Source organism: Podarcis raffonei, chromosome 1, assembly GCF_027172205.1.
Source record: "Podarcis raffonei isolate rPodRaf1 chromosome 1, rPodRaf1.pri, whole genome shotgun sequence".
Taxonomy (NCBI): domain Eukaryota; kingdom Metazoa; phylum Chordata; class Lepidosauria; order Squamata; family Lacertidae; genus Podarcis; species Podarcis raffonei.
The window spans coordinates 123,646,612-123,674,546 of NC_070602.1; the positions used below are offsets into that span (position 1 = coordinate 123,646,612).

The 27,935-nt window shown below is 46.6% G+C and overlaps 1 protein-coding gene and 1 long non-coding RNA gene across 2 annotated transcripts; one reads left to right on the forward strand and one right to left on the reverse strand.

Annotated features, from left to right (window-relative positions):
* Positions 1-26,059, forward strand: CAVIN2 (caveolae associated protein 2). The gene is made up of 2 exons (XM_053360551.1): positions 1-830; positions 23,652-26,059. Exons 1-2 carry the CDS (start codon positions 324-326, stop codon positions 24,441-24,443), a joined length of 1,299 nt encoding a protein of 432 aa, XP_053216526.1. The 5' UTR covers positions 1-323; the 3' UTR covers positions 24,444-26,059.
* On the reverse strand, positions 14,332-19,467 carry LOC128399298 (uncharacterized). The gene is made up of 3 exons (XR_008327203.1): positions 19,331-19,467; positions 16,573-16,665; positions 14,332-14,861 (listed from the first exon to the last, which is right to left on the reverse strand). It is a non-coding gene; the product is annotated as an uncharacterized LOC128399298 (long non-coding RNA).
* Positions 26,060-27,935: the final 1,876 nt, after the last annotated feature.

Below are 27,935 nucleotides of genomic sequence, written 5' to 3' on the forward strand. Positions count from 1 at the left end.
GAAATATGGCATTCCTCTCATAAAGTAAGAGGGCGAGGAGGGGCTGGAAGAAGGGGGGCGAAAGAGAGAGGCAGAGGAGCGGAGTTAAAGCTACAGGAGGCCTGATCCGTGCAAGAACCGGGCTTCCTCCTGCTTCGGGGAGGAGCGAAAGTTTTGCGTCCCACCGACGGCGGGGAGGTTTGGGGAAGGCGCTCGCTCCCGGGGCGGACCTCGCTCTTGCCGTCGCCCCACCAGCCGCAGCACCCAAGCAGAAGGGCACCCCCCACCCAGCCAGCCAAGCACCCAGAAGTGGCTGATCGCGGCCGTCCGGGCAGCCTCCCGCGATGGACGCGGTGCAAGCGGAGAAGAGCAGCGCCTACGTTTCGCCGTCCAGCCCCGACGGGCCTCTGGATCGCGGCAGCCCCAGCCCGGTGCCGTCGTCGGGCAGCCGTAGCCCCAGTTTGCAGCCGGGGCCCACGGGGGCTCCGGGAGCTCCGGGCGAGGCGGTCCGCGACAGCTCTCAAGTGAACGCCATCACGGTGCTGACTCTTTTGGACAAGCTGGTCAACATGCTGGACTCTGTGCAGGAGAAGCAGCAGAAGATGGAGCAGCGTCAGGTGGACCTGGAGGGCTCCGTCAAGGGCATCCAGAGCGACCTGAGCAAGTTGTGCAAGCAGCACACGTCCACCAGCAACACGGTGGCCAAGCTGCTGGAGAAGTCGCGCAAGGTCAGCGCCAACACGCGCGAGGTGCGAGAGCGCATGGACCGCCAGTGCGCGCAGGTGAAGCGGCTGGAGCACAACCACGCGCAACTGCTGCGCAGGAACCACTTCAAAGTGCTCATCTTCCAGGTAGGTCGGGGGTGGGGGATCTGGAGAGAAAGGGCCGGGGGCCTGGGGGCAGGGGTGCCAACTCGAATAACATATTGGCAGCACCCCCTAGGCAGTCAAACTGTTCCGGGCGGCGGGGTCCGGGGGCTTGCAAATAATCTCCTAAAACTAAGAAAGCTTGATTGCACTTTTCCTTCGGGATCAAATCAATATTATTTTGATCTGTTGTGGTGGGGCTCCTAAAAGTCCCCATAAACTGGTTCCTACTCTATTTGGCAAGCTGGCACTGGGGGGGGCGGGTAAGCCCCACCCCACATAATTGATTTCAAGACGTGGCACATGGACACCATTTGAATGGCAATGCCCATCAATTTTGGGGGGGTTCAACACCCGCAAATACTTTATGGGGGAGACGAAGGGACCTCGGCCCTCGGAGTTGGCTCCTGTGGATGGGGGTGAGACGAGGGGAGATTGGGGCCGCAGGGACAGGCTTGCCCCAGAGAAATGTTCGGCCAGCCGCTGTTCAGCAATTGCCAGAGACCACCGAGGCAGGGTGGTGCAATGGTTAGAGTGCCTTTCTACCCCGGGCAAAACCGAGGTTCCAGTTTTCACTGGATCATCAAGTGTGCTGGGCAAGCCTAGGCTAACCACTATCCCTTAACTTAGCTGTTTTTTGGACTACAATTCTCATCATGCCTAGCTTGTGGGACCAGTGGTTGGGGGTGATGGGAATTGTAGTCAAAAAAACTACTAGAGTCCCAAGTTTGAGAAACACTTCCTTAAACTGTTTCCTAAAAGTCAGATGCCTCTTGGCTGTAGAAAACCTCATAGAGGTTTACAAAAACCTAACATAACCTGCGACGCCCTGATTTCTTTGAAGGAAATGTGGAATATTAACTAGTCATCCAAGCAGTCCTTTTCCTGCCATACAGACTGTATTCATTTATCATTGTGCTTTTCCTACTCTCTCATCCCCTCGCCATTGCTTGCACACGCCAAGATCTGGCAAAAAGAAAATATTTGCCCGTGGTCAAGTCTTGCTGGGAAACTCATTGCAGCAGGAATCCCACCAGATGTGTGCTGTGGTTACCATCAGCACATGCTCAAAGGCACAGTCCTGATGGTTGCCTCACAGGTTCCAGGTTTGAGTCTAGACAAGAAAACAGGATCCTGAGGCCATGGTAAGCCAAGGCTGAAACTCAGCCTTGCCAGTTTTCAGTGCTTAAAGATCATGCCTGCTGCATGCCATACTCACAAAACTGAAATTGGTATGAATCATCAGATCTGTGTTCCCAAATTCCACTGAGCAAACACAGGTCTTATTTATGTAGTCTGGAAAAAATGACCCATTAGCTGCCGGCCCTGTGATTGGTGCTGCCGATGGAACACGCCTCCCACTGAATCCTACCTAGTTCCTTTGCAGCAAATGATCCTCAGCTCCGATATGCAGCTAAGCCAGCAAAACAGTCCTAGAGTCTGGTCCTGCGCATGTTTACACAAAACTAAACCCCACTGGGTCTTACTCCCAAGTGAATTCTGCACAGGACTGCAGCCGCAAATGCATCTTTGCTTGAGTTCAGTGATAAATGTGTTTTAAAAGTAGATGAACCTCTCTTTAAAAAACTGGCACGGCATCTGCTATATGGTTAGTTAAAAAAAAAAAACCAGCAACAACCACCACTGTATGCTTTTTCTGTCTGCGTAGTTCTGCCAGTGGTCAGCAGACAGCGAAGTATCGGACCGCTCCACTCTCCAGAGAAATAAGATCAGAAGTTTGTGTCGAACTTACAAGCAGTTATCCATGCTGTTGTTATTTGGAAAGTTGTTACTTGGATGTTCCTGGTCCCCTCCTGCTTTGCCATTGGCCATGCTGGTCAGGATTGATGGATGTTGTAGCCCAACAACATTCAGAGAGCCACAGGTTCCCCACCCCTTCCTGCAAAGCAGTCGCCATTGAAAAATCCATAGTCCTTGCATGGGTTCAAGCCTCACCCTCACCTGTTTTGCAGCAAGGCTTTCTTTGTGACAGTGCTCACCTGTACAGAGCATCGCACCCTCTTCTTTTCGCTGCCTACGGGGGTCATTTTGTTCTGGTACTCCCAGCACTTTTATCAAGATAGGAGTACAGGGCACCTAATTTATTTTTTTTAATATTAAAAAGAGAGAGAACACGGTATGTATTTGTATACTTATCAGCTTAAAAAACAGTCACACCTAGTTCCTGGCTGTTAAAAGGTAAAGGCACCCCTGACCATTAGGTCCAGTCATGACAGACTCTGGGGTTGCAGCGCTCATTTCACTTTATTGGCCGAGGGAGCTGGCGTCCAGCTTCCAGGTTCTGTGGCCAGCATGACCAAGTCGCTTCTGGCGAACCAGAGCAGCACACGGAAACGCCGTTTACCTTCCTGCCAGAGCGGTACCTATTTATCTACTTGCACTTTGACGTGCTTTCGAACTGCAAGGTTGGCAGGAGCAGGGACTGAGCAATGGGAGCAGGGACTGAGCAACGGGAGCTCACCCCATCGCAGGGATTCGAACTGCCGACCTTCTGATCGGCAAGTCCTGGGCTCTGTGGTTTAACCCACAGCACCACCTACGTCCCCACATCCTGGCTGTTAAAAAGTAGTTAATGGACTTTGCCACCCTGAGCAAATTCTTCTGGCTTCTCCACCCCACCCCTTCCCTCCCCACGGGTTTATTCATTGAGCCGGCCTAAGCTTTTCCCGTCGCTCTGCAGCCATTGGTGCCTGTTGATAAAGCCTCGTTCTTCATTGTGTACAAAACTTGAGCTCTGGTTTCCTGGGCATCTGCCTCCAATTTGATGTTGCTAAATATATTATGCTGCAATATAGACAATCCAGTAAGGTTTTGATTTGTGGGCCTGCAAAGTATACCAAGTGCTCTCCTCCCAAGATCTGTCTTTCTCCCTGTGCTAAAGCATCTTTGTCTTCGACAGCACTTACCGTATTTTTTGCTCTATAAGACTCCCATTTTCCCTCCTAAAAAGTAAGGGGAAATGTGTGTGCGACTTATGGAGCGAATGCAGGCTGCGCAGCTATCCCAGAAGCCAGAACAGCAAGAGGGATCGCTGCTTTCACTGTGCAGCGATCCCTCTTGCTGTTCTGGCTTCTGAGATTCAGAATATTTTTTTTCTTGTTTTCCTCCTCCAAAAACTAGGTGCGTCTTGTGGTCTGGTGCATCTTATAAAGCGAAAAATATGGTACTTTTTGTTGTTGTTGTAGAACACGAATTGGACATCTCAGGCCTCTGGTCCAAATGTGGAAGCCCTCTTAAGCTTCTCTGTCTGTCTCCCAAGCTCCAAAACCCCCTTGAATGTTTTTGCCTGGGTGGAACGTCCTTGAACTGTGATAATCACAGAATCATAGAATTAAAGGGAGCGCTGAGGGTCATCTAGTCCAACCCCATGCAATGCAGGAATCTCAACACATATTCTCCCATCCAGTTGGAAACCAGGCCAGACCCTGCTTAGCTTTGCAAATGTGCTAGCTAGTTTTATTGCTACACCACTAGCATGATGCCTCTGCTTGCCCGGACAGGGGATAGAGAGATCCAGTGGGCAGGTGTAGAAACTTGTCTACTCTACAAAAGTGAAATTTCCTTTCATTGCTCTGCCCACTTTTCCCTCTGGCCACACCCAGTTCTGACATATGCTGCCCACCCTCCAATGCCACTCTCAGGCTGAAAAATGTCTCCCACCCCCGCTGTAGCCTGCTCCTGTGGAGCTAGCTTGGATAGAGGAACGTTTTTGCCTGGTGCCTAAAAGTGCATAATGAAGGCACCAGGAGAACCTCCCTGGGGAAAGCATTCCACAGACAGGGAGCCACTGCAGAGAAGGCCCCGTTCTCGCGTTGCCACCCTCCAGGCCTCTCAGGGAGGAGGCACACGAAGGAGGGCCTCAGAAGATGATCTCAGGGTCTATATGCTGCCTGACCTCCAGGAACGCAAGGTAGCATGTTTGTGTGCACATGCATATTTTCCATTCTGTTTACCCTCACAACAACAACCCTGAAAAGTAGGCTAGGCAAAGATGTAAGGGTGCTTCAGCGAGTGTGCAGCTTGTGCACACAAACAGTAGAGCTGTGCACTTGTGCAATTATTCACACGTAGCGTTCAAAGGGTGCACAGCGTGCTTGAGAGAAGTAATGCAACGGGTGCGCACTCTTGTACAGACAGCTTGTCCTTGTGTTCAGTGTGACATGTGAACCAGGTTGCTCAGTGAGATTCAGATGTTGCTGAACTACAACTCCCGTCATCCAAGGCCATTGTCTGTGCTGTTTTAGGGCTGGTGGGAGTTGTAGTTCAACAACACCTGAAGGGCCAAAGCTTCCTCATGCCCTAATTGCTACATTAAAGGTAAAGGACCCCTGACAGTTAAGTCCAGTTGTGAACAACTCTGGGGTTGCGGCGCTCATCTCGCTTTACTGGCCGAGGGAGTCGGCGTTTGCCTGCAGATAGTTTTTCCAGGTCATGTGGCCAGCATGACTAAGCTGCTTCTGGTGAAACCAGAGCAGTGCACGGAAACACCGTTTACCTTCCCACCAGAGCAGTACCTATTTATCTACTTGCACTGGTGTGCTTTCGGACTGCTAGGTTGGCAGGAGCTGGGACCAAACAACGGGAGCTCACCCTGTCTTGGGGATTCGAACCGCCAACCATCCGATCGGCAAGCCCAGGAGGCTCAGTGGTTTAGACCACAGCGCGACCCGCTTCCCAATTGCCACATTACAGCGGCACATTTTGGCTCTTCACCACCCTAGCACACCCCTGATGTAGAGAGAAGAAGCCACACAATTTTTTCCAGTGCTGCTGAGAGGTTTCTGTGGTGTAGGAAGGAGCACACATCTGTGACTCCCACACAGGCGAGCAGATAGACAAAGCTAGTCTTTCGTACATAAATGTACAGCAGCGTCAGCTGCCTGTCTTGTCAGAGATAATAACGTATGGGGTGTTTCTTTTCTAAAATCAGCAGGAGATGCTCAAAGTCCAGAGTAAAAAAAAAACATGTCAACCCCACCCAAATTGCAGATTAGTGTTTTCCTAGGCAGGAAATGTGACAAAAAAACCTGTTTTGAAAATTGCAAAGAGCTTAAAGCAAGTAATGAATTATGTAACGAGTTAACAAGCTATTAAAGGGGTGGGGGGGAGAAGCCCATTTTTAGAGAGATCTATACACGATGTCGAGAATAAATTACGGGAACGAACACTGAACCATGCTTCAGAGCTGTGTAAGTGAGTTTGCTCCAGCTAACTCAGGGGGCTGTGTTGGACCCTCCAGGAAGCAGGCGACTTTCTCGCTTTCTTTTTTCCACCACCCAGAAAGAACACCCCAGGCACGCTGCCGGAGAGATTGCAATGAGAAACCTGCTCCCCGTGCCTCAGGGAAATGTGCCCAGGAATCTTGACATTTTCTTATCAGCAAGAAAATACCACAGGAAGGTTGCAGCCCTGTGGAAAATGTTGAGGGAGTTTCTCCCACCGAGCCCAGTGGGACATATTTCCCAGCAAATATGCAAAGGTTTGGGCTGTTAGTTGACCATATTTAGGATTACATCCAGTACTGCATTTTTAAGACACGGGAAGAACTTCTACATGCCACTCCCATGTCCAAAGTTCAAGGCAGCCATCTCGCCTAAATAAGTAACTGCTTTCGAGACAGGTTGGTGAACTGCAAACCCCAGAAACAGCTCAGCTCAGATTTTCTTTCGGCAAGTGACATTTGTACCTTGGTGTTTTGTAACACTTGGCCAGCGTGTCTGTTTCTGCCCGTTTAGCAATAGTCTCGTGCTGTTGATTCTGGAATGCTGAAGAAGTCTGTGAATTTTTCTTGAAATGGCTTCAAGTTACAAGAAAGGAGGGCGGGCCCAGAAATCTTGCTCAGTTAGGTTCTTCCTTTGGGTGGAAGATCTCTACATCGGTATACCTGTAGAACTACCATATTTTTTGCTCTATAGGACGCACTTTTTCCCCTCCAAAAATTAAGGGGAAATGTGTGTGCGTCCTATGGAGCGAATGCAGGCTCCTTGGCTTCAGCGATAGCAACGCAAAGCCTCCAAAGCGCAGAGGGAGCGCTCCCTCCGCGCTCCAGAGGCTTCGCGTTGCTTTCACTGAAGCCTGGAGAGCGATATGGGTTGGTGCACACCGACCCTCTCGTTCTCCAGGCTTCAGGGATAGCTGCCTGAAGCCTTCGGAGCGCAGCGCGAGTTCCCGCTGCGCTCCACAGGCTTCGGGTTCCTTTTGCTGAAGCCGGGAGAGCAAGACTATCCTAGCTTCAGCAGAGAGGGAGAGCTGCGCAGCGCCCCTTCAGCCAAGCGGGAGGAGAAATGGAAGGGGCTCCATTTCTCCTGCTGCTTTGCTGAAGGGGCACTGAGCAGAGAGGGGGAGATTTTTTTTTCTTGTTCTTCCCCTCTAAAACAAGGTGCATCCTATGGTCCGGTGCATCCTATAGAGCGAAAAATACGGTAGTTTTCCACTGCAGCCAAAGGTGCAGATGACTGGGAATGATTTCCATAGGGCCATGGCACACATTTTCCCAGGAGCAGGGCTAGCCCACATGGACCCCTTTTCAACCCATATTTCAACATGGCAGGCATCATATGAACTCTCCCTTTGAAGGTGACCATACCAGAAACGATGGAGAGACGCTATGATCATAACCTTTATTGAGTACTTGAAACACTACCCATATACAGTGGTACCTTGGTTCTCAGACTTAATATGTTCCTGAAGTCTGTTCCAAAACCAAAGTGTTCCAAAACCAAGGCACGCTTTCCCATAGAAACTAATTCAAAATGGATTGATCTGTTCCAGACTTTTAAAAGCAACCCCTAAAACAGCAATTTAACGTGAATTTTACTGTCTAACGAGACCACTGATCCATAAAATGAAAGCAATAAACAATGTACTGCAGCCACACAATCAATCAATCAGTAGCTGAACTGGGTTCCACACAGTCACAAAAACAAAACAAAAAGAGCCACAAAAACAAAAACGCAAAACAAATAGCAAAAAAGACAGACCTCAGTGTAACACTCAAAAGGGAAGTGTGGCACTCAAATTGGAAACATAACACTCAAAACAGAGTACGTTCGGCTTCTGAAAAACGTTCACCAACCGGAACACTTACTTCCAGGTTTGCAGTGTTTGGGTTCCAAGTTGTTTGAGTGCCAAGGCATTTACAACATTACAACAACCCCATAAAGTCAGTGTTATCATCTCCATTTTACAGACCAGGAATGGGGGTAGATTCTGCTCAGGTAGAGAGAAAATGCCTTTCCTTAAGGCACCTAGTAAGCTTATGAAAGAGCCGAGATTTGATTCTTATGGGGTTTGTATTTGTTTGTTTCTCTCTCTCTCTAAAAAAAAAAGTATCCTGTAGTAGTTAGTGAGAGTGAAAACACAGCTTCATGTTCCAGGTATTGTAATAAAAAAAATGAATTAAGCAAGGTTTTCAAATTCAGTTTGTTTTCCCACGTATATCAATATTTTATCAGGAATCTATTATAAGATTTGCTCTCTCCTCCTGCCTCCCCGCCAGAACTGCAGACAGGCAGGCTACCAATCAGCCCAAAGCTATCAAAAGGATGAGCATTGAAAGAAATGTTTGTATTGTGTGCGTCTTCCCCCTGCTTAGCGGATGATGTCCCATTTTCTACATCATTGCTCACACACAAACCCCATTCATCTCCGCTTTTGCTAGAATGCAATCACATGGGGTACGTATGTTGCAGATTAGAATAGTGGCAGAAACAAGTATCTTTGCAGGCTTCCATGTATCGTTTTCCAGCAATTGCAGTTTGTTGAGAATATATGCATACAGTGGTACCTCGGGTTACATACGCTTCAGGTTACACACTCTGCTAACCCAGAAATAGTGCTTCAGGTTAAGAACTTTGCTTCAGGATAAGAACAGAAATTGGGCTCCGGCAGTGCAGCAGCAGCGGGAGGCCCCATTAGCTAAAGTGGTGCTTCAGGTTAAGAACAGTTTCAGGTTAAGAACGGACCTCCGGGACAAATTAAGTACTTAACCTGAGGTACCACTGTATACCAAAATAGTTTGCTCAGTGCATGGCAAACCAGCACCTCCATTGAGTGACCCATTTTTGCTTTCTTGCATGTGGGATTTGCGGAAGTGAAAATATGTCAGGGGGTACATTGATGCTGGGTGTTTAGGTGTTGGGGGGGTTGCATATGGGCTATTCTTGCAAATTCTTGAAAGTGTTGTGTACACAGAGAATATCTTGACTTACTGGTTACATTTTTATCTCATTCTTCCCACGGTGAGTTTAGGACAGTTGCCATGGTGCATTTGATTACCGCTCCAATATATCCAATACAGTGGTACCTCAGGTTACATACGCTTCATGTTACATACGCTTCAGGTTACAGACTCCACTAACCCAGAAATAGTGCTTCAGGTTAAGAACTTTGCTTCAGGATGAGAACAGAAATCGTGCTCTGGTGGCGCAGCGGCGGCAGGAGGCCCCATTAGCTAAAGTGGTGCTTCAGGTTAAGAACAGTTTCAGGTTAAGAACGGACCTCCGGAACGAATTAAGTACTTAACCCGAGGTACCACTGTATATAACAGTTGTGGAAGGCAGGATCAGCCAGAAATGCAGAACCTGTGGTTCTGCAGATATTGGACTCCAACTCCTATCCTCCCTAATCATTGGCCATGCTGGCAGGGGCTGATGGGAGTTGAAGTCCAGCCCGGAGCTACGTGTCGGTAGAGCATGAGACTCTTCACCCCAGGGTTGTGTGTTCAAGTCACACGTTGTGCAAAAGATGCCTGCATTGCGGGGGGTTGAGCTAGATGATCCTCATGGTCGCTTCCAGCTCTATGGTTCTATGATGCAGGAAATCCAGAGCTTGTGCATCCGCATCTCTTTACCCACTCCTCTGCTCTGATTCCATGTACCGTATTTTTCACTCTATAGGACGCACCAGACCATAAGATGCACCTAGTTTTGGGGGGAGGAAAACAAGAAGAAAAAAATTTGAATCCCAGAAGCCAGAACAGCAAGAGGGATCTGGCTTCTGGGATACTGTGTGGCTGTTCTAGCTTCTGGGATAACCACGCCAAACCTCTTCAGGGCAGCGGGATGAAGGCTCCCCCTGCCCAGAAGAGGCTAAGGCAGAAGCCAGGACAGGTGCCTCGCTGAAGGGGCGCTGCGCAGTTCTCCCTCTTTGCACAGCGCCTCTCTTTCGCAGGCTTCCAGGACAGGCGCCTCACTGAAGCTTTCCGCTGCTCCCCGCAGCTTGTGGGGCTGGCGGTGGGGAAAGCCAAGCTTCCCTCACCGCCAGCCCCGGGGACCATACATTCGCTCCATAAGACGCACAGGCATTTCCCCTTAGATTTTAAGAGGGGAAAAGTGTGTCTTATGGAGCGAAAAATACGGTAGATCGGCTCCTCTTGCCGTGTTGCCCATGAGAAGCAAGCACAATTTGCCAGGCAGCTAAGCAGCAAAGCATTTGTGAAATGGAAAAGGGTTGGTTCTTTATGTCTTTCAGGAAGTTGGTGCGTCACGTGTTTAATGTGTCACGTGCAAGTCAGGCTAGTAACTACCAGACTTATTTGCAAGGCTGTACATTTTTGTTCTCTTCGCACTAGTTGTCATCTAGTCGTCAAGCACAAACTCTAAGTCAGTGCGAGGGCTTTCAGCAGCTACGCCCCCAGGCAACTCTGCACCCTTCTTCTGCTAGAAAAAAAAATCTGCTAAAAATTCTTGCATAATGCAGTCTGGCCATTTGCTGGTTAAAAGTTGGACTTGTTTTCAAGTATCAATACTGTTAACTCTGGATAGAGTGCCAGTCGTAAACTTTTGAGGACCAATCCGATCCGTTCAGAAGTGGAGCTCAAGGGGCAAGAATTGCTTGTAAAACCAAACTTTTTCTTTTTCTTTGTCTTTTTTTTTTTAATAGACTCAGCAGTGTGCATTCCATCCCCTTTTTTAGCAGTGGTCTGGATTGCACAAAATCTAAATTTGAATCAGCTATACAAGACATTCCACTCAGTTCTTTTAAAAAATGGGGGGGTGGGAACAACCATGCGGCTTTGAGAAGGGAAAGAAAGCTGTTTGATTTTGCCAAGTTTAATATAGGGGTATGTGTGCAACGATGTTTTCGTGTTAAATATCTCTTGCACCGTTAGATGACAATACTTTAAATAAATCAAGCAGGCCTGGTGGAAAACATTTGGCACAGGTTGCTCGCTAGCTCGCTAACCTCCTGTCCTTTCCCTCAGAGAGGAAAAGACTCCACCTTGCTGCTCATTGTTCTGCTCGCTGTGCAGTTCTCAGTATTATAAAACCAGAGGAGGAAAAGGATCCTGGCACGCTAGCAGCTTCTGCCTTCCAGTTTTTAATGCTTTGCCCCGAGAGCAAACTTTGAAGTGTTCCATCTCGCTGCCATATCAAAGGCTCTGCATAGACTTTAAAAAAAAAACACACACACACCAAAGATAGACCTTGTTGGACTACAACTCCCATCATCCTTGGCCCTGCTGGCTAGGGAGGATGGGAGTTGTAGTCCAACAACTTTTGAGGACCCGAGGTTGAGAAAGGATGCCCTAGACCAGCGTTTCCCAAACTTGGGTCTCCGGCTGTTTTTGGACTACAATTCCCATCATCCCTGACCATTGGCCCTGCTAGCGAGGGATGATGGGAGTTGTAGGTTTTAGGTTTAAAAGGTCACGAGAGAAGCTGAAGAAGTGCAAAAGAAGGAAGACAGCATTGGTGTTATAAGAGTTGGTGAGGTGCTTTTCTGCCAAGATAACAGGATTCTTAAGAAGAAAGATACAGGAATATAATATGGTTGGTTGCTGTTTTTTTAATTGCTCAGGCTTTTCATATCCGTGTTTTCTAGAAACCCATTTAATGGCAATTCTCAGAGTTCCTTACTGGTCTCAAAAGAATCCAGGCAATAGAGATCAGTTTTGGTCAGTGGCATGCAGTCAGTGGACATGGGGAGCTAGGCTAGTCCCTGAAATGTTCCCATTAAATTAGAATATTACAATGTTAAAGTCTGGTGCCTCCTTCCCAAAGCCCGGGAAGCTTCTGCCCAGCTCAGGGAAGGGGGCACAATGCTCATACACATGACATTGTCTCCCCGCCCCCCTTTGCCTTCACAAGCTGGGGCCTCTAATCCTAACTGTTCCCCTGTGAAAGATTTCACTGCACACCACTGCTTTTGGTGGGGAAAAGGGAGCGCTTTGATTCAAGGGGGATTTTTCTTTTGTTTGGGGTTCTTGCCTCCCTCCCATTCCTAAGATCTTCCTGGCCATGTGGTGAGGAGAACTTTGGACCTGATCAGAAACCCCGGAACAAAATTCTCGGTGTCACGAAGACGCTACGGGCACACCATGGGAAGTCATCGTCTCCTCTGAGCTCCTCTCAAATTACAAATCGTAGACCTGCAACTGCAGATCTAGGGACTAGGACATGGGTAGGCAAACTAAGGCCCGGGGGCCAGATCTGGCCCAATTGCATTCTAAATCTGGCCCGCAGACGGTCCAGGAATCAGCATGTTTTTAGATGAGTAGAATGTGTGCTTTTATTTAAAATGCATCTCTGGGTTATTTGTGGGGCACAGGAATTCGTTCATTTCCCCCCCCAAAAAAAAATATATAGTCCGGCCCCCCACAAGGTCTGAGGGACAGTGGACCGGCCCCCTGCTGAAAAAGTTTGCTGACCCCTGGACTAGGAGCTTAGGAAGTCCCAGGCAAAGTTTTCTGCACTGGGAAATGGTTTTCCCTTAGGCCTGTTTTTACACAAAACAAACATGTGGGGACGGCCATATTGCGTCCAGGGCTGAATGTCTCAACCACTCCCATCTTCTTGGCAACAACCCAGACCCTGGGTGCCTCTGTAGCTCCTGAGACAGAGGATTTAAGAATCTTTGGAATGCATCGCTTACCACCACATTCAGGCCTATTTTTATAGCTGATGCTGGATCACAAGGAGCACTTATCCAAGCAGGGAGTCCCATGTGCCCTGTGGCCGTGCTCAAAAAGCTTTCCACCCTTCTGCCCCTCTGCTTGCATTTTCGCCATACTGGGATAGCCGTGCAATGCAAACATGTGTACACAGAAAGAGGCTGGCCCATAGATAAAGCTTTCCTCATTCACTTCAGCCCCAAAGCACTCGCAAAATTATGAGATATTCAGCCCTGCAGGCTGCACAACTTTCCCTGCCAAGAATGTCCACATATAGGGAACTGGTTCGCCACAGCCTAGAACGGATCATAAAACACAGCCGCCATGTTCAGGTCTCTCTTTTTCTCTCCCCCCCCCCTTTCATCCACTCTAGGACTTTCCAGGCAAAAGCCTTCACAGAGATCTCTCTTATATGACCTCGATAAAGAAAAGACCTATTAATTATTATTATTTTGTCCACTCCCTAGTTTAAAAAAGGAGGCGAGCGGAAAGTATTGTACACACAGGATAAAAAGCTTTTTTTAAAAAAAAATCCCGTCATTAATGTGTGGGGTTTCATTCACTGGTGAACAGCGAGCTTTTAAAAATCTCCCAAAACAATCTTGACCTCTGGTTTCTTATAGAGAGTTACAGTAAGAACCTGTAGAGTTTGAGGTTTCTGCATCAGATTACCAAAAAACAACAACAGCCCCCAGACAGATTAAATCCATGGCTTTCTTTTAGCTGGAACTTGCTGGAACTCAGTTTCTGGGCGCTATTGCCATTCTAAGAGAACGGGTGAGGTGTTCGTGGTGAGTTCTGGCACCTCTTTTCCTAGAAAAAGACCGCTGATTAAATCTGATACTTCGTGTTCCTCAGAAAGACCGTTCCTACCCCTTACCCAAGATGGATGTGAAAATAAATGCATATGGTTTAGGTTTGTGAGCAGGTCACTTTCCAGTTTCTGGGAATCATCATTGGGGAGCAGAAGAGCCGTTGCCCTCAGATCCCGCTTGCAAACCATAGCTGTCAACGTTTCCCGTTTTTTTAAGGAAAATTCCCTTATTCCGAATAGGATTCCTCGCAAGAAAAGGGAAAAGTTTACAGCTATGTTGCAAACTTCCCGCAGGCATCTGGTTGGCCACTGTGAGAACAGGATACTGGACTGGATTGGGCTGTTTCCTGATCCAGCAGAGCTCTTGATACATTGTTTTTTTCTTTATTAAAAGAAAAACTTTTGTACCTTTGCATGCCTCTTGTTTCCCTCTCATTTAGATATAGTGTCCCATTCCAAGCTTGGCTTCTCTTTCTTCCTAACGTGGCTGCAGGAGTTGTTACAAATTGCAAATGGCACAGAATACCTAACAAAACACAGAAATGACTGTTTGCAAAGCCTTATTAAGCTTTGGCATTGTTCCTTTCTGCTTTGTTGGAACCACATGACCTGCATGATTCCCCACCCCCGCCCTGCTTTGGTTCAGAATAAACGTCATTCAGCCAATCGTGCACCACAGCAAATGAGCAAGCTCGTATTGCCACTGAAAACGGAGAAATTCAGGTCTTTTTTATTAAAATAAAAAAAGCAAAACACAGTAACAACAATGTGCAGTTTAATAGCATGTGGGGACCAGAAAAATCCCATTAAATGAGAGCTTAGGGGTCCCTGAATTTGGTATTCAGTGCCACTCCAGTTAGTAAATATTTGATCTTAAAATGGAGGGAGCCAGAAGAGGAGAAAAACACCGAGAAATGTCATTGTTCGGTTGCCTTTTGTGCTGTTTGAATACCAAGAGACTCCCAGCTCAGAAACCTGCCAGCTCAAAAATCAAGGGGAAATGGGGCCAGGAGGCCAAAGACGCAGAAAATTTTAATGGTGTCTTAAAGAAACTGATGAAGCAGCTTATGAGACCATTAGAGTTTATGCCACCGTAAACCAATTCAGACATGCTATCACAGTCCTGTCACAGATCTCTGCCGCTTTGGAATGATGAGCTCACCTTCTCACTGAAACATTCGGCTTTTCCACGTCCATGGCTCCCATTTGCACATCACGGTCAGCCATAAACCAATAGCGTACTGTGCATGGGTTGATCACTCCCGCTTTGCGCTTCTTCCTGCTAGCCCTGGAGAGAGAAGCAAGCCACAGTCCCAGAAACCACAATCTGTAGCCACTGATTGTTCTTGAATGTGGTTTGTTTGAAGGGATCACAGTTTGTTTACTCTGCACAGCAATAGAGAGGAACAGGAGTGCCCAGCTAGGTGGTCACAGTCAACCACTAACCATGGTTTACAGTGACATGCAGATTTTTTAAGTGGAAGAGGTGGAACAGTCGCCTCCCAAGTGCTTATGAGGCAGTACAGTGGTACCTTGGTTCTCAAACTTAATCTGTTCCAGACGTCCGTTCTAAAACCAAAGTGTTCCAAAACCAAGGCGCGCTTTCCCATAGAAAGTCATGCAAAATGGATTAATCCATTCCAGACTTTAAAAAAAAACACCGTAAAACAGCAATTCAACATGAATTTTACTATCTAACGAGTCCATTGATCCATGAAATGAAAGCAATAATCAGTGTACTGTACTATGAAATAAATAAGACAGTATTGTAGATGATAAACTTTATTATTTTTTCTTACCTGCACTGATGATAGTCATTGTTTGGCTGGGGGGCTTTTATCCATTTCCGCAGTCACACAATCAATCAGTCAATCAATCAGTAGCTGAACTGGGTTCCACACAGTCTCAAAAAAAAATTAACTGAAAAAGCCTCAAAGACAAAAACTCAGAATAAAGAGCAAAAACAAAAGCGCCAAACTTAATCCGTTCCGGAGTCTGTTTGACTTCCAAAATGTTTGAAAACCAAGGCACAGCTTCTTATTGGTGTAGGTGCCTCAGAAACAAATAGCCGACAGCCAGATTGGACGTTTGGCTTCCAAAAAACGTTTGAAAACCAGAACACTTACTTCTGGTTTCCAGCGTTTGGGAACCAAGGCGTTTGAGTACCAAGGCGTTTGAGAACCAAGGTACCACTGTATTATCATGTGAGATGACTGTGCCAAGTGCTCATTTCACATAATGAGCTTTTATCTTTTACAGCTTATTGCTGACTAATTTTTAGCATACTTCTGAATACCAGACAATAGGGAACTTTGTGTCCCTGCAGATGCTGCCAGGCTGCAGCTCCCATCAAACCTGCCTATTGGCCATGTTGGCTGGAACTGGTGGGAGTTGGAATATAACTCCCTTTTGGAGAGATACAGGATTGCATCCCCTGCCTGCATCAATGGTGGCCCCCTTTTATTCAGTACGTAGCATTTGTAAACAAGGAAAGAGACCAATTACCAGTGAGCCGACATCACTTTGCAACAAAATCAAGCCATTCTGTGTCGCCGAGATGATTTGACCACACTGTGCGAAATTTTATTTATTTGAAAAAACTCTCTTGTTAGATGTCAAAGGCTCTGCTTGGTCCTCTGCCAAGCATAAGTTAGAGAGAGTTTTGCCCATGTAAGGAGAGAGAATTTGTGATTCAGAAACAAATTGGAGTTAGCCATAACCCAGACTAAGGCCTCAAGGCAATGTGCCAACAGAAGAAACTATTTTGTTGCCTTGATTTCACAGGTTCCCACGAAGGACAATAAGTCGCAGCCTTTCAGCTTGCTAGGTATCCAAAATGCTCCTCCCCAAAAAAGGTTTATTTGGATACCCATCAAGAATCATGCCCAGATGAGGAATGAACCTGAAAAGAATGAGGCAAAATGCTTTCTTAGGGGTTGAATCCGTGCAACTTCTGAGGCCGATTTTAACAATACCCTTCAGTGTTTAGGTATACATACCTGGGTACAATCTCACTTTGGGTGTCTCAGCTGCAGCTTTCCCCTTTAAAGTGCATGCTAGTAATGGATCCAACCCCTGCTTGTCTGCATTCTCTACAAGGAAAAGACAGGGTGTTGCTTCTGAATGAGTCGTACTTGAAATCAATGGGCTTCTGGTAATCAACTCCGCTTATGTCAATGGGTTTATTCTGACACAGGGGTCAGCAAACTTTTTCAGCAGGGGGCCGGTCCACTGTCCCTCAGACCTTGTGGGGGGGCCTGACTATATTTTGAAAAAAAATAATGAACGAATTCCTGTGCCCCACAAATAACCCAGAGATGCATTTTAAATAAAAGCACACCTTCTACTCATGTAAAAACACCAGGCAGGCCTCACAAATAACCCAGAGATGCATTTTAAATAAAAGGGCACACTCATGTAAAAACACACTGATTCCCGGACCTTCCGCGGGCTGGATTGAGAAGGCGATTGGGCCGGATCCAGCCCCTGGGCCTTAGTTTGCCTACCCATATATGCCAGGCAGGCGGAATGACTGCTGGGAAGAGGCAGAAGAAACACCATGGTGCACCTGTAGCAGCAAAAGCAGTCGCCTTCGTAGCTGCAATAAAATATCTCTCCCTCATCATTCTTGCCAGCCACAGCAGGCGCTGAAACTCTCCAAAATTACCCCAAATGGCTCACTGTCTCCCGAGACAGATGGATGCCAATAACAATATGTATACATGAATTGTTGGCATTTTGTCCTCGGGTATCTGCACCGTAGACAGTGAACTGTCTCATTAGAAATGGAGCCAAGTCAAGCTTGGGAAGCAAGTGGTCTTTCAGATATTTGAGGCCTGAGTCTGTTTTCAGTGTTGCATTGTTGTGGCCTGGACTAAGTCCTTAGGGCGAAGAACCAGCAAGTTGTTGCAAGAGGTTGTCGTATGTTGCCCCACCTTTCTTAAATTCTAGGTTCCAGTTTGACTATAGTGGCAGGGCTGATGAAATGCAAATTCAAATCACTCCGCAGCTAAACTGGTCTAAAGTTCATTGTCCATATATTTTCAGTTGGGGATGGGCAGATCAGGACGCACGGGCCGTTTGCTAAATTATCCACAGTAGGCTTGCAAGGGTTTGTGACTCCAATTTGCTTAATAAGAACAACAACTAAAAGACTCCACCGCCCCTAAATTAGATGGTTGGAACCCATGATCTGCAAGTGCCTTAAGTATGTATGCATTTACGTTTATATGCGGCTGGTGCTCTGGGTTAAACTACAGAGCCAAGGACTTAGAATCATAGAATCATAGAGTTGGAAGAGACCACAAGGGCCATCGAGTCCAACCCCCTGCCAAGCAGGAAACACCATCAGAGCACTCCTGACATATGGTTGTCAAGCCTCTGCTTAAAGACCTCCAAAGAAGGAGACTCCACCACACTCCTTGGCAGCAAATTCCACTGTCGAACAGCTCTTACTGTCAGGAAGTTCTTCCTAATGTTTAGGTGGAATCTTCTTTCTTGTAGTTTGGATCCATTGCTCCGTGTCCGCTTCTCTGGAGCAGCAGAAAACAACCTTTCTCCCTCCTCTATGTGACATCCTTTTATATATTTGAACATGGCTATCATATCACCCCTTAACCTCCTCTTCTCCAGGCTAAACATGCCCAGCTCCCTTAGCCGTTCCTCATAAGGCATCGCCTCCAGGCCTTTGATCAGAAGGTCGGCGGTTCGAATCCCCGTGACGAGATTAGCTCCCGTTGCTCGGTCCCTGCTCCTGCCAACCTAGCAGTTCAAAAGCACGTCAAAGTGCAAGTAGATAAATAGGTACCGCTCCAGCGGGAAGGTAAATGGCGTTTCCGTGCGCTGCTCTGGTTCGCCAGAAGCGGCTTAGTCATGCTGGCCACATGACCCGGAAGCTGTACGCCGGCTCCCTCGGCCAATAAAGCGAGATGAGCGCCGCAACCCCAGAGTCGGCCACGACTGGACCTCATGGTCAGGGGTCCCTGTACCTATTTTACCATTCTGTTGTATGGCTCACTGGGTCTAAAATAACCTAAAACCACTTTTTGTATTATTTTCTCTACTAAAAGCACAAGGAGCACAACAACCTTGTTTCCCAAGATGTCATTTAATGAAACAGATGATGGGAAACTCCCAGGCTCTGTAGAACATGATGGATCTCTCTATTTCAGAACACAATGGCTCCCTTGAACATTGTGAAACAAACACCAGAACCTTAACAGTGTATCTTTTAAAAAATTTGAAATGTTGATCTGGTGTTTTCCGTGAGGGTAGCAGGGATTTTGGGGTTGTTTTTTAAGCAATTACTCGAGTGCAAAATGGCATCTGCACATGGTATTCAGAATCTCAACCCTGAGGCAACTTTGCCAATACCCTTTCGTCCGGGAAACCATTCTGAAGAAGGGCTTGTGCTTTCTTTTCACCAACAGCTGACGGGTTCAAAAGCTACATGATATCTGCCACGTTTTGCAATCTGCTGGGAACAGAGTTGAAACAATTGCAGCATTTCAGCTGCACTGCCACCCTTCTCAGTGCGGAGGCAAATTTATCTCGTGAACATCTCGTTCAAAATGATAAACTAAGTATATAACCCTGACACAGGCAAACAGAAAAATATAGTTATTGCAAATAGCAACAGAATTTTTATTTTTTTGCAGTGGGGAGAGAACTTCAGAAATGTCAAAACTGCTAGATTTTTCTAAGCCCCAACCATGTGCCAATTTGCTGCCCAGTTCATTTCAAGCTTCTGGGACATACCCTGCGGAGCTGTGATGTTTTCATAAGCGCACATTTCTGAAGGAAGGCCTTTGCTTGGTTCTCCATAACCTCTTCTTTGTTTGGAGGAGATTCCTTCTGAAATATTTGCTTTTCCTGAAGTTTCTTGGCTGTGAATGTTACCCACCGCATTCCGTTCCAGAGCTGTGAAGAATGGTTGCTATTATGACTTCTAACTGTAGGGTTTTATTTCCTCTCGGATTGGTATTGGTTTCCATCTACAGCTTCGCTCAGTAGTGGCCGTTGACCGTTGGGACTTGAAAGGCAGAAAGCAGAGAGAGAGAGAGAGAGAGAGAGAGAGAGAGAAACAGTATGCAGCCTCAGAACCAATGATAGTCAGAGAAGACTCATCCCCGTTCTGTCCCTATTCTCCTCTCTGCTAGATTCTACCAGGGCTAACTGTTGACCAACACTAAAACAACTCTAGCTTAGTATTCTCCTTTATGTGATGCTTTTCTGCAAGCAGGGAGGTGGGGATGTGTTTGTGTGTATTCAGTTTGTGAGTCCACTCTTGGGACACCTGAGTGTATCATTTGTCTCTTAGCCAATATCTGCTATCACGATATGGTCTTCAAACCGGTTTTGGACGAAATATGGATATATCTCCCAGCCCTACTAGATCGTAGCACTTAGCTTTGTCTTGTGTCTGGAAACAATAAGCACTTTGTTACTTTGAACTGTGCAAGAGAGGAGTTTTCCCCTAGAATAAGTTGTGTGACGGGAGAAGGAAATCTCTGAAGACTCTGCTGGGGTTCTCCATGTTCTGCTGATATATCTCAGGTGTTGAGGTGTGGCAAACAACCAGCTGATTTCTACAAGTCACCCACACTCCTGACTGCTGACCATGGATATGGGGGTCATTCAAAGCTTGCCTATATATTTTTCATGCTGCTTTTGAAAAATAAGCTCATATGCCAGGGGTCAGCAAACTTTTTCTGCAGGGGGCTGGTCCATTGTCCCTCAGACCTTGTGAGAGACCGGACTATATTTTTTGGGGGGAGGGGAAATGAACAAATTCCTATGCCCTACAAATTACCCAGAGATGCATTTTAAATAAAAGCATTATAAAAACATGCTGATTCCCGGACTGCCCGTGGGCCAGATTTAGAAGGCGATTGGGCCAGATCCAGCCCCCGGGCCTTAGTTTGCCTACCCATGTCATATGCCATCGGTACCTCACACAAGAGGTTATTGTGAAAACATTGAACAAAGTCTAGGATGGATAAAGGGATGGTGAGCGATGATTTGTATTTCTTTAGCCATCCTCTGCCATTACATACTGATTACTCATCACACCCATCATAGACATTTTGTGGCACCCAAGCCATCACATCCTTTCCAATATTTGTTTAAAGGTGTTCTGTGCATTTCATAATGCTTTGTCATGGTACCATTGTTGGCAATAACAATGATAATAATAATTTAATACATACCCCACCCATCTGGTTACCCCAGCCACTCTGGGCAGCTTCCAACAGAATATTAAAAATACAATAAAGCATCAAACATTAAAAACTTCCCTAAACAGGCCTGCCTTCAGATGTTTTCTAAAAGTCAGATAGTTGTTTATTTCCTTGACATCTGATGGGAGGGCGTTCCACAGGGCAGGTGCCACTACCGAGAAGGCCCTCTGCCTGGTTCCCTGTAACTTCGCTTCTCACAGTGAGGGAACTGCCAGAAGGCCCTCGGAGCTGGACCTCTGTGTCCGGGCTGAATGATGGGGGTGGAGATGCTCCTTCAGGTATACTGGGCCGAGGCCATTTATGGCTTTCAAGGTCAGCACCAACACTTTGAATTGTGCTCGGAAACATACTGGGAGCCAATGTAGGTCTTTCAGGACCAGTGTTATATGCTCTCGGCAGCTACTCTCAATCACCAGTCAACTGCCGCATTCTGGATTAGTTGTAGTTTCCTGGTCACCTTCAAAGATAGCCCCACGTAGAGCGCAATGAAAGACCACTTTCATTGTTTAGGGCACTGAGGGTTGTGTTCAACTTTGTCATATTTAAGAGTGGACCTGTTGATATCAACAGACTTGAAATAGTTGAGCCTGTTAAGTTCAATGGATCTGCTCTTCAGTATGTCTTAGTCTGATGCATCAAATAGTTGAAAAGGTGGGTTTGGTATCAACAGAGCTGGTGGCTACGGAATATTTCCCCCCTTATTTATTTAAAATACAAAGTGGGGTGTGTGTGGAATGATACAAGAGGCATGAGGCACAGATGGCATTAAACCAGCGCCTTTATGAAATACAGTTATTGCAACAACTAAAGCAAATTTCACAGAAGAATGTGCATGTCCCCAAGGCCAGATCTCATGCCCTGCATGCAACATCGTCTTTCTCCTCAGCCGTAAATAACTATCCTCAATTAACCTGGGGTACTTCTTCATAAGTCCTGCTTTATATTATTGTCAGGGGAGTGTTAATGCTCCAGACCAAGCATTTAAAAAATAAATAAATTAAAACTCTCATAATTCTATGTACAAATCCCGACAAGCACCTACAATTCTGATAATTCTTTGTCATTGAACTATTTTTTTAATGGATTACCTTAAAACACCCCAAAGCGATTTGACAATAAAGAGGACAACAGCGATTAAACTTGCGTGAAAACAGTTTTGAGTCCAATACTCAAACTGGGATAAACATCTCCACTTGAAAGGCATGTCAGAGAAGGCGCCAAAAGGACAACAGGAGATGGTGCCTGCCTGATTTGTAACTGGAGGCAGTTCCAATTTCACTTCCCCCCCTTGGTTTTCCCTAAGGCCCATGACACATACAAAAACATCGCCGTTGTTCCATGTTTTGGCCTGGTTTTGCAGCAAGTAAAAATGAATGGAGGATGTGCGAATGTCTTGTGTGCTCCAGCACATTGGTAGAGCACATACTTTGCATGTTTGAAGCTCCCAGATTCATGACGAGTAAAGAGCACTGCGTGGCGAGGCTCTGGGCCCCTCAGTTCCCTTAGATAATAAACACACGGACACAAATGTTTAGGTCAGGCATAGGCAAACTTGGCCCTCCAGATGTTTTGGGACTACAACTCGCGTCATCCCTAGCTTACAGGACCAGTGGTCAGGGATGATGTGAGTTCTAGTCCCAAAACATCTGGAGGGCCCTATGCCTGTAAAGTTTAGGTTAATGGGACAAAATAGGCCACAAATTTATTGGTTACAGATGTGAGCAGTTTGGCTTAGGCATTGGGTGAAACCAGACTATATCCTGACTCCTGCCCATCTGCAGGGAGTCTCATAAGGGTAAACCACCGGTAGGGAGAGCCCTATGATATACATCAAATCGGGGCACCCCCAGGGTACCTGATGGGGTCGTGCTAAGGCCCTAGCCCATGCCCAGGCTTTGGACAGGAACCATGCCCCCCCCCCGGATACCCTTAATGAGGAGGGACAGGCAGAGGCAACAACCTCCCCTCCCATAAACAAGGCTTACAAGGTTGGCGAAAACCAAATGGCTTGTGCCAGTTTGCCAAGCGGAAAAAAATCATACCTGGCCCCAACAATATGGCGGCCGACCTTAGTCCATAGCAAGGCTGCTGTCAAGAAACGCATGAAAAGAGGGCAGGTGGGCTGAGAGATCCAGCAAGGAGGTGAAAGGAGGTCGCCTCCCGGCCACGCCGCTGTTTAAATGGCTAGCGGCCATGCCCCCCAGCTACTGCAATTGGTCAGCCGGTAGGGTGATGAGGCCAGGGGTCCCTATGATGCAGGTGGCATCCCTCCACCCACAGCTGGGTCACTGGGAGGTCCTGGTTCCCCTCAATGCCACCCCCCGGGAAGGGGAGTGGACTTTCAGAACAATCTCCTGGTTAGCTTTTCCGGGACTAGTGGAGCTGCCAATTGTTTAACAATGGTTTGGAGCCAATTTCAGGCTATGGGTTAAATGTGACCAGGAGCCCTAGTTAGCCATAACCATCGTTAATATTGCTGTTGAGGCCATCAGGGAGGGGTGCGTGAAAGGGAAACAGGAATTGATCCTGCATCTTGCTGTCAACTGCATTAAGAAATTGGCAAGGTTAGATCTACACTGGCCTAAACGTGGAGCAAAATGAATTCTTCTACAATGCAGTTGACAGCTCGTAAGCCCATTACTCTTACAGCACGTAACCGAACAATTCCACAGGGAGTGATTGTTACTGGTTAAATATACTGTGGCAACAACAGCAGAAAAAACAAACTTCCTTTACCGCCTTATTCGAAAGAAAAATATTGATGTTGTTGAGGGCCGTGCCTTGTTTATCAAGTCTGTGCTATGTGAACACTGAATAAACACGATGTCAACTCTTTGCAGGAAGAAAACGAAATCCCGGCCAGCGTGTTTGTGAAAGAGCCTGTTCCCAGTATTACTGACGGGAAGGAAGAGCCTGTTGATGAGAACAAAACTTTGGAGGAAACCTTGCACACTGTAGAGCTTTCCTCAGAGGATGAAGCACCCCATGATGAAGAGGGGGCAGACGATAGCATGGATGAGAAAATTGGGGAGACAAGAGCTGAGAAAATCAAGAGGTCCAGCCTCAAGAAGGTGGACAGCCTGAAGAAAGCGTTTTCCCGCCAAAATATCGAGAAGAAGATGAACAAGTTCAGCACCAAGATCGTCTCTCATGAGAGGAGGGAGAAGATTAAGAAGTCCCTCACCCCTAACCACCAAAAGTCCTCCTCATCAAAAAGCTCATCTTTCAAGGTCTCTCCCCTCACGTTCAACGTGAAGAAAGTTCGGGATGGAGATCCCTCTGCAGAAACGGAAGACAAGCCGGCAGAGGCTACCGGCAGTGAGCACACTGCAAACGATGAGGAGACATCCTTCACCGAGATTCACTCTGACCTGGCCTCTCCCAGTTCTCTGGCGGAGGAAGGGAAAGCCTTTGCTGATTCCCTGGAAAGAGAAAACGGGAGTGAAGGAGATGCAGTGGTCAACAACAACATCGAGCTCGCCATCGTTGAAGAAGGCGATGACTATAGGGCTTCGCTCGAAATCAGGCAGGAACTCTACGATGAGAGGAGCAAACCAACCAGCGGGGAGATGGAGCACTCCGACGAAGAATCAAGCCAGGCCGCTGTCCTCCACGTCAACCAAACTGCATAAATCGTCTGAGCCGCCTTTTATGTTTCTATGCGCATTTTTTTGTAGTTACATCAGTAAAACAGGGCTGTTACACAATAAACAAGAGGCAACAGTAACCTAAGGTGGAGTGGTTCTTTTTTGAACAATTAGGTTTCCACAAAAGGCTAATTTCATACACTTAGACGGGAAATGAGGTAATTTAAAGGCAACTGCTGCATTTTGAAGTCCATTCCAACCTCTATTGCACACCTTTATTGGTTATCGATTTCAAATTGCCGCAATCAATTGCAGGTGGAGATGTACTTAAACAAACCGGTTTAAAAACAGCACTACCCTACAAATTGAATCAGGCTGATATCTGTTTCACTTCCACCCAAAGAATCTGGGAATTGTAGTTCAGTGAGGGTGCTGAGAAGTGTCAGAGATTTTTCCCCTAAGGAAACTTCTACTCCCAGGGCAAAAAAGGGGAGGCTATTAAACCTTTTGTTTGGGCGGGGGAGTCTGCCATGTAGGCACAATTTTCGTTGGTGAAAAGCTCTCCTAAGTGCTAAGTTCATTCAAATGCGTTCCCCCGTATTTTTTCCTGGCCGTGCGCTGCTTGGGAAAAGCGAGTTTACACTGCAGAGGATGAGAGCTGCCTTCCACTTTGCTTGCTGTGCCCTTTTGTCCACAGAACTGCTGACTGGGAGAGTGTGCTTGTATTGCCTTCTTTGTGAGTTAATGAAGTGTGTGTTTGTGTGTGTGTGTCCCCGCTTGCTGTTTTTAAGCTGCGAACTGTGGGTGGTAAGCTGTGGGGAAGGGCTCTCGCTCTGTGACAGAGAGCACATGTTCTCCGGGTTCAATCCTGTCTGAAACCCTGGAGAGCCACTAGCGGTCAATGTAGGCACACACGTAGCACAAATACAAGGAGACACACAGGCCCACGGCCTCCTCTCTTCAGCTGATCTTATTTCTCCCTCTCTGCTCAGCTGATGGCCGCTCTGATGACCAGGTAGGAGGCAATTCGTTTCCTCATCAGGGTGCTGGGCTCCTTCAGTGTGGTGTAGTGGTTAAGAGTGGTGGACTCGTAATCTGGTGAACCGGGTTCGCTTCTCCGCTCCTCCACATGCAGCTGCTGGGTGACGTTGGGCCAGTCACACTTCTCTGAAGTCTCTCAGCCCCACTCACCTCACAGAGTGTTTGTTGTGGGGGAGGAAGGGAAAGGGGAATGTTAGCCACTTTGAGACTCCTTAGGGTAGTGATAAATCGGGATAACAAATCCAAACTCCTCCTCCTCCTCCTCCTCCTCTTCTCCTCCTCCTCCAACCCCAGCACTTTTTAATTTTCTTTTGGCTAATGCCACAACCCAAACTAGTAGGGTTTTGGAAGGTGGCAGAATCAGGTTCCCTTATTGAGGGATTGCCCCTGATACTAGCAATACTGAAGAGTTGGACCAGTGGTCTGATTCTGTATAAAGCCGTTTCCTCTGTGTGTTTTTCCTCCCTATAGTAGTGTTTGTGCAGGTTCCACCTATTTCCCCTCCCTATAAAGTACTTCAGTTCGTTTCCTCGTGTTAATATTTGATGCGACTGAGCCACCAGGATGCAACACATATATTATTATTTTTTAGTGTTGACCTTGTACAAGCTGAGGTGGTTTTTTAAAAAAAGGATTCCCATGTGGTAGTTTTGCCACATCGAAAAGTAATATGGGAAATAGGCATTTCAGGGTGTTGAGGAACTTTGGGTTCCCTTCCAACTCTACGATTCTATGAGAATTGAATCTTAGCTGCTTTACTGTTAGTAACTACTGAGACAGAATAGTTGGGCTGTTAACATGATCAACGCCATAATTGTCTTTGAGTTCATTACTCCTGAGAATTTCATTTGATCCGCCCCTGTTCTGCTCAGGGGAGAAAAAATATCTAGCATTCCTACAGCAACAGTGCAAGTCTAGACGTGTCTACTCAGAAGTAAGTCCCATTGAGTTCAGTAGCGCTTAAGCAGGTATAGCATTGCAGCCCTGGTATATTAGTTGAATGTAATGGCAGATGATGTAATAAGCATCTATTCCATGGATCTCCCCCTCTGTGGAAAATGGTGTCTTGGCTTGGTGAGATGACACATTTTTTGCACATAAACCCACGGACATCTGCAAGAGACATGTCTTACCTGAAGGGATGGGTGGGGAACCCCTTTTCAGCTACCTTCCATATGCAAAAGTGAGTGGAGCAAAAAATAATAATGTAAATTTTACCTCAGTACACATACTCACCCTCTCAGCCCATCATCCAAACCAGCATGATGAAATGAGAACAAGGCCTCATTCCATTCAGGCCAAAAGCAATTGAGAGGGTGCAAAGGAGAGCCAGTGAGGGGTGTGTCCTGGTGCGAGATTCCCTTAAACCTTAGGCAGACCACACTGGTCGGTTTAGAATGAAGCACCCTGAGTAAAGTACAGTGGGAATAAGATCTTGCTCTTGTATATTTTGACTCCTTAGGATTATTTAGACAGGGGGGAGGGATGCTGTCCTTGGGCACACCTATCTGTTAGGAAAGTTGTACTCCTTTGTATTTTGTTCACGTTCCACAGGAGAGCTACCACATGTTGGACCAGGCGATATTTAAGAGGTGAGGCATGATCATGAAAACAAATTGGTTTTATGTGTAAGCTTAGCAATGTCTACATATGTTCCCTAGTTAATTTGACTTCCTTTGTTCCAAGTATGCTGATTCAGTAATGAATGTATATACGCATATATATATATATATTATTATTATTTTGTTCTATGTTAAGAGAGAACTGTTGTTTTTATTAAAATATGCTATTTGCTTAATGCAATCTACTATGTCGAAATGGCAAAAGGGAGAGGTAGGACTGTAATCGTGGAAATAGATAATGAAGCAGATTCATATATATATGGACCCAACTACTGTATTGCTGAGTGCAATGTGAGGGACAGATCGCCATGTTGCAATATAATCTGATAAAAGGAAAGAGCACATGATGGGGGGAAATAGAGGCTAGTCGATACAAACTAGACTAATGAAGAACACACAAGTAGTACACATGAACCATTCTGGAAATATATATATATTCATTCTACACCTACACCAGATGACAAGCAAGGGTATTTTGATAACTTCGCCATTATATTATTTTTTTATGTGTGTGTGTACAGGAGATGGCCACATTCCAGCACAAAATGACATGTACCTTAACCCCCTTGATTTTCGTGGGACTTGAGTATGCGTAGCTGCATTGGCCATCGTCCAAAATATGCAGATTGTTGGAAAACACGAGGAAATGATGACCTCCACACATGTGGCAAATGTCCAACAGGATGGACTGACCCCTGTGAATGCTGATAAGGGTCATTAAGTAGTAGTTTAGTGAATTTAGACCATCTTCATATTTTTGGACGTGAGCCAAACGCATGAGGGATTGTCAACACATCCTTGCCGTTTTTGAAAGTTCCTAGATTTTGAACGTTCACTGTGATGTGTAAGATTTGTCTTCAGATGGAAATATATG